General features: G+C 39.9%; 1 protein-coding gene across 1 annotated transcript in view; it reads right to left on the bottom strand.

Moving 5' to 3' along the window:
- LOC145399404 (ephrin-A5b-like) overlaps positions 1-14,143 on the bottom strand; it is a 273,796-nt gene that overhangs the window by 8,317 nt on the left and 251,336 nt on the right. Inside the window, exons 3-4 of the mRNA XM_080272023.1 lie at positions 5,005-5,173; positions 3,666-3,806 (exon numbers count right to left, since the gene is read on the bottom strand). Of these exons, the coding sequence (XP_080128149.1) occupies positions 3,666-3,806; positions 5,005-5,173 (310 nt within the window). The remainder of the gene's footprint in view (positions 1-3,665; positions 3,807-5,004; positions 5,174-14,143) is intronic.

Here is a 14,143-nt window from a genome sequence, read left to right as displayed (position 1 = left end):
ATCTCTATTCCCACTTCTCCATTTCCACACCACCTTGCCCTTGCTTTCCACTCCCATATCCTTCTTCCTCTGCCTCTTATTAATCTTGTCTCTTACCGTAGAACATTTGGTGAATTGCCTTTTACTTTTTTCTTCATCTCTCCTCTCATAAAATCACCAATCACACAGAGATTAAATGCACTCCACATATATGCAGCTTTTCTGAAGTTATAAAAATAAAGCAATATGATACCCATTTTTGCTTCTGTCAGATATTATGTACACAATTCACACTCAGTATTTCGTCACCATAAATGATCTATATGCCCAGCTTTACTTCATTGTCAATTACTCTATTAGCATTTAAGTCTGCTGTGACTGAATAGTAAGAAGTCAATACTATAACAGTTTTTTAAACTACAAAATTTATGTGATGTAGATTATCATTCTTCCAAATCACGCAACTAAACATACACTATAAATAAAAAATGCAAGTAGCATCTAACCACTATCAACATAAAATAATTCCCTATATGCTATATTTGCTAAAGACTAAACCATCACCAACTTAACTGCAAGACCTATTGCTGCTTACCACACAGACTGTATTATATCTCATTATCTGTAATTAATCCCTTCCCATCAAAGACTATTCCCCATTATTTCTGCTATAAACAGATGATGAAATTTAACTCGGATTTTTTTTTTTTTTTTTTTTTTTTTTTTAAATAGGATGGGTCTGATATAGCCTTCCTTAATGCCTTTCCATAACTGATGTCTTCCCAAATTGAACAAATCTGTGGCATTAATCAGAAATGTAATAATATGCCACTGTGGCAAAGGGGTTAATGGAAAAGCGAGTTACTTTTTACTAATTAACACTCAAGCTCACATGAAGTGTTATTTCGATTAACGTATGCTGTATTTCTGTATGATAAGCAACCTATGGACGACCTTCATATGCAAAGTAATCTGGACACCACACACTGCTTACGGTGGACAGGCAAAAGGAACGGAACTAAAAAGCATGGCAAAAACAAAGCCCCTGCTAGAAATAAAGGTAGCTGTAGAAAATTAAAGCAAGTTATGGGGCAAAGAAATACTAATCTGCATTTCTAAACTTGGCTATGGAATGTGCCACTGAAAAGGTGCTTGGGTCTGCTAGGGATGAAGGAAAGCGGGAACAAGCAGGAAGGGAGCGAGGCAAGCAGGCTGGAAGGAATGGGGAGAAGGAAGGGAAGGAATGTGGGCAGGGTAGAGAAGGGAGGATGGATGAAGGAAGAGAAGGGAATGGTATGGGAAGGAGGGAGGGAGGGAGTGAAACTGAGGGAGGGGAGAATGGGGAGTGAAGATGAGGAAGGGGAAAGAAGAGAGAGAAGAGGAAAAGGAAAGAAGAGAGAAGTGAAAAGAGCAGAAAGAGAGAAAAGGAAAGAAACAGAAGAAGAGAGGTGGGGAACTGGGAAGGAAGGAAAGGACAAAACAACATAGAAAGGGACAGATTGACAAGAGAATAATTGGAAGGAAAGTCATGCAAAAAAGGAAATTTTGAAAGAAAATACACAACAAAAGTTCAAAAAGGTACAAATGAGTAGAATAGTTGGAGGAGGTAATGGAAGAAAAAAAATGTTTAGGGGGAGACTCATAAAATAAGAAAAAGGAATATGGTGTGAAAAAAAGAATGTAAAGGGATGGACTGAGCATGATGTCAGAGAAAAGTTTATAGGGAAAGACTTAAAGAAACAGAAAATAATTAAAGTATTAAGGTTAAAGGGATTAACCAGAAAGGTGAAAAGTTAAGGTTAAGTATGCGAGACAGAAAAAGGAGGATTACTTGAACTGGTGAGGATGGAAGACAAAAACTCGTTCTTTTTTCTCAGATCTGTTATGTCAGCCAATGGACAAATGTTATTTTAAAAATCCGCTGAAAAAAAAAACATAAGCACAACAAAATAAAATTAACAAAACAGTATTCATATCCATGTTAGTAAAATTCAGCCAATCATTACAACCAGCAACACACAAAAAGATAAACATGGGAAAAAAGGAATGCACAGATTAAGATCCATTTAGCCAATCATAACACAGGAAATTGTACTGTAATAAAATCCAAGCTGAAACAAAAAATACTTGTTGTGCTTAAAAACGTGTAACAGCATAAAAACAGTTCAGTGCTAAAGTGTAGTCTGTGAGCACAAAAAAATATTCCACAACACTGTCTTCATGTGTTTCAATTTACAAGTACAACCTTAATATAACACACACAATCACAACACAGCAACACATCCTGTCTGTGGGAATGTGTAGAGTAAGTCAGCAAAGAAGTTACCCTCCAAAAATACCCAACACATTAAAAACATTAACTATTTTCAGTACCCTAAATTACACCCAACACAGAAATATGTAATAATGCATATGATGGTATGGTCTACCCAAACTAACTCTGATTCTTACCCTAAAATCTAACCTAAACTCTCATTCTTAGCCAAAACTGACCTAACCAAAGTCTCACTTCTATAGCAAACTTGGTCTTACCCTAAAACAACCAAACCTAATATAACTCACATACCAACACACTACCTAATTCTCATGCCAAACTGATTCTATTACTTCCATACCGGTACCTACCTTACTAACTGAACTATGAAATAATTATAATCTCCACACTGGTACTAGCTTTGCCTAACTGAGCTTAAATTATATCCATCACTCCCTCTTCTGTCTTTCTTTCCTTCATTCTTTCCACTTCCTTCTGCCTGTGGGTGACTCTACACTGAATGACAAGCCAAATGGTTTCCTGTGCACCAGGAAACCATTTACTACGCTGGGTGGTAACCATATAACCAAATTTTGGCACCTGGTGGTTTAGTGGGTAATTATTGCGCTCCAATCGGATTGAGCCGGTGAAGGTTTATATCCAAGGGGTGGTTAGGGTTGACTGCTCATGTAATGCCACTCAGGGATGAGTGAGGCTGGTCACTCTCATCTTAAATGTCGGGACCAACTGCCTAGCCCCGGGCTCCTACGCTCCTCATGGGGCAATGTAGGATTGGATGACGGATGGACAAATCTTCATTCATGTACTATGCCAACTCCAACTATTTCTTCCAAGTCGAAGCCAGGCCAAACTGTTTTACCATAATATTTCTGTGCATGTGGGTATAATTCTTCGATTTACCAATTCACAGCCCTGTGAAGTAACAGACGTTCTCTTAATTCAACCTAACCAAACCTACCCAATGTAACCCAATCTAACACAACTCAACATAACCAAGGTCAATTTAACCTTTCTTAATAACAGTGATCCTAACTTATCAACTGTAACCTTATGTAAACTAACCACCTCTGAATTTCCTTTAAGAAATCCCATCTTGAACTAACCTAACTCAATGAAGTACATAGTCTCTATATCTTCACTTAATCTAATTCCACCACAACCTAACCTAACCTAACCTTAGCTTAACTCAACACACACCAGCACCGTTCATCCTCACCAAAATTATCATCATTTAACCTTATCTGATCTAACCAAACTTATCTTAAACCTATCTCAATTTTAACACAACCCCATCCACCCTAACCAAACTACAGCTACAATCTTATCTAACCTAATCCAACCTAATCATAATCCAGCCCATAACCTAACCGAACCCCCTATCATCACAATGCAACTTAACCCAATCACATACCGTTGCTAGGGATGTGGTTGTTCGCCTGGTCTCGTGGTGGTTGTGCGGCCGGATCACAACACACTTTGAACACCACTTTCATGTGATGGGTCGAACACCGCCCTCCAATGCGTCGATGCAGGTCTTCCTTGCTGGATGTGGCTGTGGGCGCAGAACAGATTAGTACAGTGCATACTTATCCGAAATGCTTGGGTCCAAAAGATTTACGGAAATTTAAGCAGAGTAAAATATATTAAACTTTACTGAAGAGGTCATAAAGTAGGGAAAAAAAAAATGGAGGTGAGGGAATAAAGTAAAAACAAAGGAGTATATAGTCTACTCTCAATTATTCATAATGAATGTCCATATAGTACACAGTGAAATTGAGGGGTGATCTTTTACTAACATTCCTTCTTAACCCCATACAAATATCAACTACTGTAAAAAGCAAAGAACAACGTGCAATTACAAAATGTAAGCTCTGTCTACTTTTTAAATATACAGTTCTTTAAAATATGGTGATATAGGTACCACAATGCCTCCACCCCCTCAAAGTGTGTGCCAAAATTTACTTACAACAATGATGCATTAGGCAACACCACACAACACTATTCCATCATACCATCCAAACTCACTTCATTTAGATCCCTTCAATGTGCAAACTACTACATCTCAACACCACGCACACCACATACCACTTCTCAACACCAACACCACACCACACCCTTCTAACACAACCCTCCTCACCATTACCATCACCCCCTTCAAAACGCAGTGCCGGAATACCCAAACTCAATTAATTTAGGTCGTTTCAACATACCAACTACCACATCCCTACACCACACAACACTCCCATCATCATTCCTCATAATAATTTACACGCAAAATAAAACAGTAGCCTAATCCATCATCATTCCTCATAATAATTTACACGCAAAATAAAACAGTAGCCTAATAACCAAACTCAACCAATTTAGATCCACTTAACATCACACACATCATAATACCTGATTCATACACCATACAACTCCACAAGCCCCTCCAATACTACACAACCCCCATCATCAACTTAGATATGAAAGTTATCCTGGCTTGAATAACACTTACCACACTGCAATACTACATACATCCCTACACCACACTTTACAACATACTCACTACTCCCCCTTTTTAACACAAACCACACACCCCATATCACTCCAAAACTTACAAAATACCAATCCTGCCCCAGCCTGAACTAGAGACATACCACATCTCTACACCACACACACACCACACTGAACCACATACTCCTCCCACACCACACATATCCCCACACACAGCCCTCCCACACCACACACTATCACCCCCCCAAACTTACAGATGAAATAGTAATCCTGTCCCGGCCTAAACTCAAGACCTCCTGGCTGTGGCGTGAATGAGCGGAAGGTGATGGTGAAGTACATGAGCTTGTATGGTTTGTCACACACAGCTATCACACGGGGAGCAGGGTTCGTGATCCGGCACGTGTCATACTCCTCCTTGCTCACCTGTGGAAAAAGGGGGAATCATTAGTGGATGGGTGTGGATAGGTAACTTGTGGATATGACTTATTGCACCTCTACCTCTCTTATTTATTCAGCATAGTGAGGTAGACCAAAAAAAGACCTGGAACGAGGTACTGACTGTGACCTCAGGGATAAGGGACTAAACAGGGAGGCAGCCAGAGATCGAGCAGCATGGACAGTCACCATTAGATGACCAAGGCTGATGCGAGCAAGCACACTAAAGCCTTCAAAAATGGAACGAAACAAGTAAGCCACAATATTCTCTCAAGTCTGTACCGTACCATATCACTTAAGGGCACAAAAGCTGGATTTTCACTGGCTTACGTGACTTCACTCCTACTCTTCAGTTTATTACACTATTAGACATTAATACTTTCTCGCACCTGTTACTTCTATCTTTTCGTTACTGTCACCAAATATTCAACTATTCATGTTGGAAATAAATTAATTATAAACAACTTTATTAACCACTTCACTGAACACGAACAGTATGTACACAATCAAATAATGGTTATGGCACCTCGGTGTTTGGGAACCATATTCAATAAATCTATGGCAATTTTCTTCAACTTACAAGGAGCAAAATTACACAAAAATTAATATAATGTCAAACACTGAGCCAAACTCCCATATATGAGAGAGAGAGAGAGAGAGAGAGAGAGAGAGAGAGAGAGAGAGAGAGAGAGAGATTCGCTTCTCAAATTCTCAGCTTCCAAATGAAATCCTAGTCTACCAATAAATCCTAATCAAACACCATTTCTAGCAGAATTTAAAAGGTCATAAGTGATTACCAAACTTTCGGGGCTGAGAAAGAACGGAAAATCTTTAAGGTTGTAATTTTAACTTAGTTTCAAAATAACCGATGATGGCGATGGAGAGGGAAGCCTTCATTTGGTGGCACTGATACATCCGGTTGGCGTCATTACCCGGTTATACAAATCTCTCTCTCTCTCTCTCTCTCGCACAATTTCTACCCAAGCGTTCTTAATCCCTTCAGCCCTAGGACGTGTTTTTTGTTATTTCTGTTACACCTGATGCTTTATTTATTTATTTGGTTTTATTAATTCAACAAAAGATGGCAGAGAGAGAGAGAGAGAGAATTACCTACCAAACATAATTTAAAGACCTGTAATTAGTAAAAGAACTTTGGGTATGTTTAACTAATTACAGCCTAATTACCAAACAACACTTCGTCTTAATGATAACCAAAGTAATTACTGGTACAGAATTGGCCAAGCTGAAACCAGTTAGTGTAGTAGTAGTAGAAAAAAAAAAAAAAAAAAAAAAAAAAAAGGAGAATTAACAGGTCTTTCATCTTAGCTTGCCCCAGATTTTCGTTCTTTTGCAGCGTATTTCACGTACCTCAATAGGATAAAAAAAAAAACAATCATACGGTTCTACATCCTTCCCACACCACTTCTTTGTGATTGGCACCCCATTTGCGACTCATTTCACGAGGATCAGAAGTAGGAATAGACAATAAGACTCGACATCCCTCTCATAGCACTTCTTCGTGATTAGCACCATATCCGTGTTAATATATCGTTATTACTCGGCATTAAAGATAGACAGACGAAAATTTTAGGCCAAAGTAAAAAATGATGCATTCCGTTCCCATTATGTTTTGAACGTACTAAAGAGCAAGTGATTTGAAGGGCTGAGGGATCATAGGAAGTGTAAACAGTGTAAACAGTTTAAACAAGTAAGCTGAGCACAAGACATCTTAATTCCAAATATCATAACTACAGTCGCTTTGTCTTCATCACACGCAACTCAGCGACCCTCCATTTGATTAATAAATTGTGGTTGCGTGAAATTCGACGAACCTTGGTTATGAAGTCTCCTTGGTTACTAGTCAAATCAACCCTCCTAATTTACCACACAATCAGATTAAGAAAATAATGTAAAAGCCTAAACAAAGAATCCCCAAATGTGTAATGAAGCATTACAACTCCAAACAATTTTACTTCTATCTGTCTATCTATTGCCTAACTTCATAATCTTGTAAGGGGTGGCCGTTTGTCTCTGAGCTGTTTTAAGGGGAGGAACACTAATCCTACACCAATCCACTTTTTGACACGTAAGGCACACCTGTGTTGGTTATATGGCTACCACTCAGCTTTGGAAATGGTTTCCTGGCATACAGGAAACAATTTGGCTTATCATTCAATGTAATGGAACCTGAAAAGGAAAGAAGTGTAACAAAAAGTGACAGGAAAGGTGGGAAATAAGAAGAGAAGTGGGCAGACACAGAAAAAGAATGATAAAGGCGGAGGAAAAAGTAGGCAGCACAACTTCAAGAAATAAATTAATTACATAAATCCCGCTCTCAGTGCTCAAACTAACACCCCGAAATACTAATCCCGCAACATTCAGAACATCATAAATCCCTAAACACAGGCCAGACACGCCGAATTCCAAACAGAAAGTGGAAAAGGGCAAAGAATTAAGTGAGGGTAAGATCCCGTAATTGACGTTCGGCTTGTCCCTGTTGATGCTTGCAGAGACAATTTACTCACTTGCATATACCATTTAGCCAGAGCAGACCAGGAGGGAGATTGAGAGGTGGATTTCTCTCTCTCTCTCTCTCTCTCTCACACACACACACACACACACACAGTAACGTCATTACACAAACACCAGAACCAAAACTGGGCAATACCACTTAAGTACACAAACACACATACATCATACATACGTACACACACACATACAAGCATGCATACACTCAAATACCTACACAGCCCCACACACAAACAGAACACAAAATCTCTAAAACACAACTTCACACGCTGGTAACACAAACTGAACACAAAACCGAGAAAGCACAACTTCACACACACACACACACACACACACACACACACACACACACACACACACAGGCACAAATCCTCTAGCACTAACGACCACGCACGTCCATCTCGCCATCAATCAACCCGCCAAGGAACTCCGCCGATCTCCAGCTTAAAGCACCGGTGTAGTGAGCGACATACGGTATTTCGTTGACCTTCAATAACCGCTTTTTTACCCGCCAATCTCCAAAGAAGTGTAGAGAAACGACAGGCGGCCATGAATTACGAAATAGGGGAAGAGGAGAATCGAGCAGACACAGGAAAGGATGGACAGAAGTTTGGAAGGCTAGCTGTCAACGGATGTGGGAGCGGTCGGCTATGTTCACTTTTGTGGAGATGGGTGGGGATTTTGAACTGACGAATTAGGTACGGTTTTCATGTTTACGCTGGGTCCTCCTCTTATTATTATTCCTACTACTACTACTGCAAATACAAAACCTTTTCAACTGTTCTTCATTCTTCCTCGACATTCTCGCAATCTAGTATCATCGTCCTTCCTCTTGCGTTCACTTTGCTTTTTCAATCATCATCATCATCATCATTCCTTTCCTCTTACGTTCACTTTACCTATTCAATCATCATCATCATTCCTTTCCTCTTACGTTCACTTTACCTATTCAATCATCATCATCATCATCATTCCTTTCCTCTTACGTTCACTTTACCTATTCAATCATCATCATCATTCCTTTCCTCTTACGTTCACTTTACCTATTCAATCATCATCATCATTCCTTTCCTCTTACGTTCACTTTACCTATTCAATCATCATCATCATCATTCCTTTCCTCTTACGTTCACTTTACCTATTCAATCATCATCATCATTCCTTTCCTCTTACGTTCACTTTACCTATTCATTCATCATCATCATTCCTTTCCTCTTACGTTCACTTTACCTATTCAATCATCATCATCATTCCTTTCCTCTTACGTTCACTTTACCTATTCAATCATCATCATCATTCCTTTCCTCTTACGTTCACTTTACCTATTCAATCATCATCATCATTCCTTTCCTCTTACGTTCACTTTACCTATTCAATCATCATCATCATCATCATTCCTTTCCTCTTACGTTCACTTTACCTATTCAATCATCATCATCATTCCTTTCCTCTTACGTTCACTTTACCTATTCAATCATCATCATCATTCCTTTCCTCTTACGTTCACTTTACCTATTCAATCATCATCATCATCATTCCTTTCCTCTTACGTTCACTTTACCTATTCAATCATCATCATCATCATTCCTTTCCTCTTACGTTCGTTTTTCATCATTCCTTTCCTCTTACGTTCACTCTACCTTTGCAATCATCACCATTATCATCATCACCATTCCTTTCCTCCTACGTTGGCTTAATCATCACTACCATCATTCCTTTACGTTCACTTTACCTTTTCATTATTCATAGCACACCGGCGAGTCTACCTCATATTTAGACAAACTTCTAGCAAATCCTTAATTTTAGCTCACCTCATGAGTAAATCCGAAGACTTGTTCCATAAACTTTCGTCCCTCCGATTTCAGATGTTCAAATGTTATATATACCAGTAGTTTGAATTTTATATGGCTCTCATCTGAAGTTCACGATTTCGTTTTTATTTACTTATTTTTTTCTTGTTCAAATTTGTTCCAGTGAGATTTTTGGATTGTACTTAATGAGAGAAACAGTGCGAGAGATGAATAAAGACAGAGATAAAAAGAGACAGACAGGGTGACAGAAAGATGGATAGATAGATACTGTAGAAAGACAGCGATGGATGGATTAACTAATGCATATACATAAACAATACATAGTTACACAGACTGAAAGACAGACAAATAGATAAACTGACAGACTACTTAAACTGACTGATATATAGAGATAGATATACTACACATGGAAAAATATTAAACAAACTTATACGAGTACGTTAATATGTTGATAGATGATCATACAGAGAATACGTGTATACTAAAGTGTACAAGAATGGGTATAACTGCACACACACACACACACACACACACACACACAGATAACTACATGTATACTAAAGCATGTGTACAAGAATGGCTCTATAACTACGTACACACACACAAACATACCGATAACTAGATGTATACTAATGCATGTGTACAAGAACGGATATATAACTACACACACATACACAACTACATGTATACATATTAAAGCATGTGTACAAGAATGGATATAATTACGCACACACACACACACACACAAACACATACAAATAACATGTATACTAAAGCATGTGGGCAAGAATGGATATATAACTACGTACACACACACATACAAATAACATGTACAGTATACTAAAGCATGTGTACAAGAATGGATATAGGCTATAACTACGTACACACACATGTACACCACCAAACACATACACATACCTCCATCTCCACCCAAATTACATGTACAAGACCAATCTCATTTTTTTCTTTACTCGAAATGTCAAACTCGAACTTTCAATCTATTTAAAATCAAAAAATAAAAAAAAAATCTGGTTTTGATTTTGTTAGTTATGTTAATGGAACTGGATATTAAATGAAGTTTTATCATTAATTATTTCGTGCTGTATTTTTGGATGCTTGTTTGTGGTGTTTGGAGAGAGAGAGAGAAACTTGCTTTACTTTCTCTCATTACATAAACTAATACTACAGTACTCTACCCTGGAGGAGGAGGAGGAGGAGGAGGAGGAGGAGGAGGAGGAGGAGGAGGAGGAGGAGGAGGAGGAGGAGGAGGAGGAAGGGAGGGAGGGGGAGAGAGAGAGGGGGAGAGAGAGAGAGAGAGAGAAATGGGAGGCCGTGATGCTTAAGAGAAAGTGGTGAATGGAGCAATTCTCTCTCTCTCACTCTCTCTCTCTCTCTCTCACGAGCAGTCCTTTCATTGTGAGAGATCCTGACAGACAAACATACATATATATGTACACAAAGACAGACAGACTAATGAGAGAGAGAGAGAGAGAGAGAGAGAGAGAGCGAGCAATAGGATGTCCAACAACGAAGTACTGTAATGGAACAATCACCTAGTACAAGGCTTCTTACACTCTCTCTCTCCTTCCTTTTTTTATTTCTTAGCTTTTCCAGCTTAATAAGGGAAATAAGGAAAGTAGACGAAAAATAAAGAATAAAAAATGGAGGAAACAAAATAAAAACAGACATTACAATAAACAAAATAAAATGGAAGAAATAAAGTAAGAAAAAAAAAAAATTAGCAGAAAAAAGTGAAGGAAATAGAATGTAATAAAACACGAAAGGAACAGAGCAAAATAAAGTAGAAAATAATGACAACGGAATAAAACAATAAACAATGGAAAACATGGAATAATATAAAGTAAAATAAACTGCCTAATAAAACAAGAAATGGAACAGAATAGACAATAAAAAAATAAGTATAAAAAACAATTAGGGAATTTTACGGATATATAAATTCCATAAAAACTAATTACTCTCAAATAATTAAATTTTTTGGCTATTCATACGCCTCATAATCCCGAAATTTTTTTAGTACACTTCTAATAAAAAATATATATATACATTAATAGGGTTGTAACCAGAAATAAAATGTTAATAAAAACTGTTCTAAAATTAATGAAAAAAAAAACTAATATATTTACAACTATGAATGAGGCAGAGAGAGAGAGAGAGAGAGAGAGAGAGAGAGAGAGAGAGAGAGAGAGAGAGAGGGTGGAGGAGGAGGGAGAGGATGGAAAAGAGTGAGAAGAGATGGAGACTGGGGAAGTGGCGAAAAAGATAGAAGAGGGAGTGGAGAGCAAAGAAAGTGGAGGAGGAGGGAGAGGAAGGGAAAGAGTAAGATGAGATGGAGAGTGAGGATGTGGGGAGAGAGCTAAAGAGTGACAGGAGGGAAGGCGTGTGAGAGGGATATGCGTGAAGAAAATGAGAAGGAAATAAAGGAAAATAAAGAAGTATAAAGAAAAAAAAATCATCAGACCTATTGTGCTTTCTCTCTCTCACTAACAGAGAGAGAGAGAGAGAGAGAGAGAGAGAGAGGTTTTAACTAACGTAACTGGCGACTGTATACGTTAAAGGTAGGGAGAAAGGGAGGAGAGGGAAGTGGAAGAGAGGAGGAGAGGGAAGTGGAAGAGAGGAGGAGAGATAAAGAAACAAAGAGGAGGAAGTGAGCGGAGGGGAGGGAGGTGGGGGAGGCGAAAGTGGGGTGATTTAAGATGATGCTTAGTTCCCTCACCCCTCCCCTCCCCTCCCCTCCCCTTCCTCCCCCTCCCTCAACTTTCATTTCTCATCTCGGGCGAGGTCAAGGCGGGTCACCCCTCCCCCTTCCTCCCTTTCCCCTCCCCTCCCTCCCCCTCTTCTCCCATCCCCTTCCATCTTCTCTCTCTTTCCTTCCCGTTCACCGCATTCATTTTCTCTCTTCTCTCCCATTTCTCTTTCTCCCTCTCTTCTTCTTTGTTTCACCCCCTTCACCGCAATTATTTCTTCTTTCTCCCTATTTTTCTTCTCCCTTACCTTCTCCCCTCCCCCCTCTGTTTCTCTCCCCTTCACCGCAGTCATTTTTCTCTCTCCTTTTTCATCTCTCCTAAAATCTCCCCCTTCTCCTCTTCTCCCCACCCCCCTTCCACCGCATTCATTCTCTCTCCTTTCTTCTTTCCTACCTCCCTTTCTTTCCTTCTATCTCCTCACCTCTCTTCCTTTCCCCTCTCATCTCCTCCCCTTCCCCTCTCCACTCCCTCTGTCCCTCCCCCTTTAAATCTCCCCTCCCCCCTCTTCCCCTCCTATTATCTCCTCTCCTCCCTCTTCCTTTTCCTCTCCTCTCCTTTCCTCCTCCTTTTCACTCCATTTCATTTCACTTCAATTATCTCTCTTCCTCCCTTCTCCTCCCCCCACCTCTTCTCAACTTCCTTCCCTTTCACATTCTCTCTCCCTCTCTCTCTCATTTACCTCTCCCATGTTTCAAAATCTCTTTCATCACGAATTTTTCTTCTCCCTAATTTATTTTTTTTTTTTCACTTCATTTTCTCCTCATTCTTTTTTTATTTACTTTTGTTTCCCATCCCGTTTTCCAAATTCCTATTCTCTCCCCTTCTCTCTTCATCTTCTCTCCTTTTCTCTCTCCCCCTCCCTCCTTCCTTCTTTTATTTCCTCCTCCCTTCATCCCTCCTTTTCTTCTTCCTTCCATTCCCTTCTCTCCTTCATTCCCTCCTCCCTTGATTCTTGCTTTCCTTCTTCCTTCCATTCTTCTTTCCCTCCTTCCTTTCATTCCTCTTTCTTCCCTTCCTTCCATTACTTTTTCCTCCCTTCCTTCCATTCCTCTTTCCTCTCTTCCTTCCATTCCTCTTTCCTCCCTTCCTTCCATTACTCTTTCCTCCCTTCCCTCGTTTCCTCCCTTCCATTCCTCTTTCTTCCCCTCCTTCCATTCCTCTTCCCCCCCCTTTCCTTCCCTCCTTCTCCCTTCATTCCTCCTTTCCTTATTCCTGCCATTCCTCTTTCCCCCCTTACTTCCCTCCTCCTCCTCCTCCTCTCTGCTCCACATCTTGCTTGCTCAATACCATTTGTTCCTTTCACTCCTCTATTACGTTCTCTTTCTTTACTCCGCTAATCTCTCTCTCTCTCTCTCTCTCTCTCTCTCTCTCTCTCTCTCTCTCTCTCTCTCTCGTTATTCTAGTCCTTTACATAACCATTTTCCTCTTCTTTTCTCCCCCCCCCCTCTCTCTCATTCTTCTACCACTTTTCCTCTTTCCTTTCTTCTCTTTCCTCCCTCTCATTCCCCTTCCCATTTTCCTCTTCATTTTCTTCAATCTCACTCTTCTCTCCTTTTTCTTCTCCTCCCTCTCTCATTCTTCCCTCCATTTTTCTTTCCCTTCCCCCTCTCATTCTTCTCCCCCCGCTCCTCTCCCTTTCTTCCCCACTCTCTTTCTCCTACCCACTTACCTCTCTCTCTTCTTCCCCTCCCTCTCCTTTTTCTCCCCGCTTCCCTCTCTTTTTCTTCGCCCTTCCCTCTCCCTCTCTTTCCCCCCCCTCCCCTCTCTCCTTTTTCTCCCCCCTTCCCTCTCCCTCTTCTTCCCTCCCTCTCCTCCCCCTCCCCCCCCGGCCATTACCACCCTGCTACAACCTC

The sequence above is a fragment of the Coenobita brevimanus genome, chromosome 49, assembly GCF_032717465.1.
Source record: "Coenobita brevimanus isolate Jiangsu-jjx chromosome 49, ASM3271746v2, whole genome shotgun sequence".
NCBI classification, from domain to species: Eukaryota; Metazoa; Arthropoda; class Malacostraca; order Decapoda; family Coenobitidae; genus Coenobita; species Coenobita brevimanus.
The sequence above is the reverse complement of the archived record's forward strand: the minus strand, read 5'-3'. Positions and strand labels throughout refer to the sequence as shown.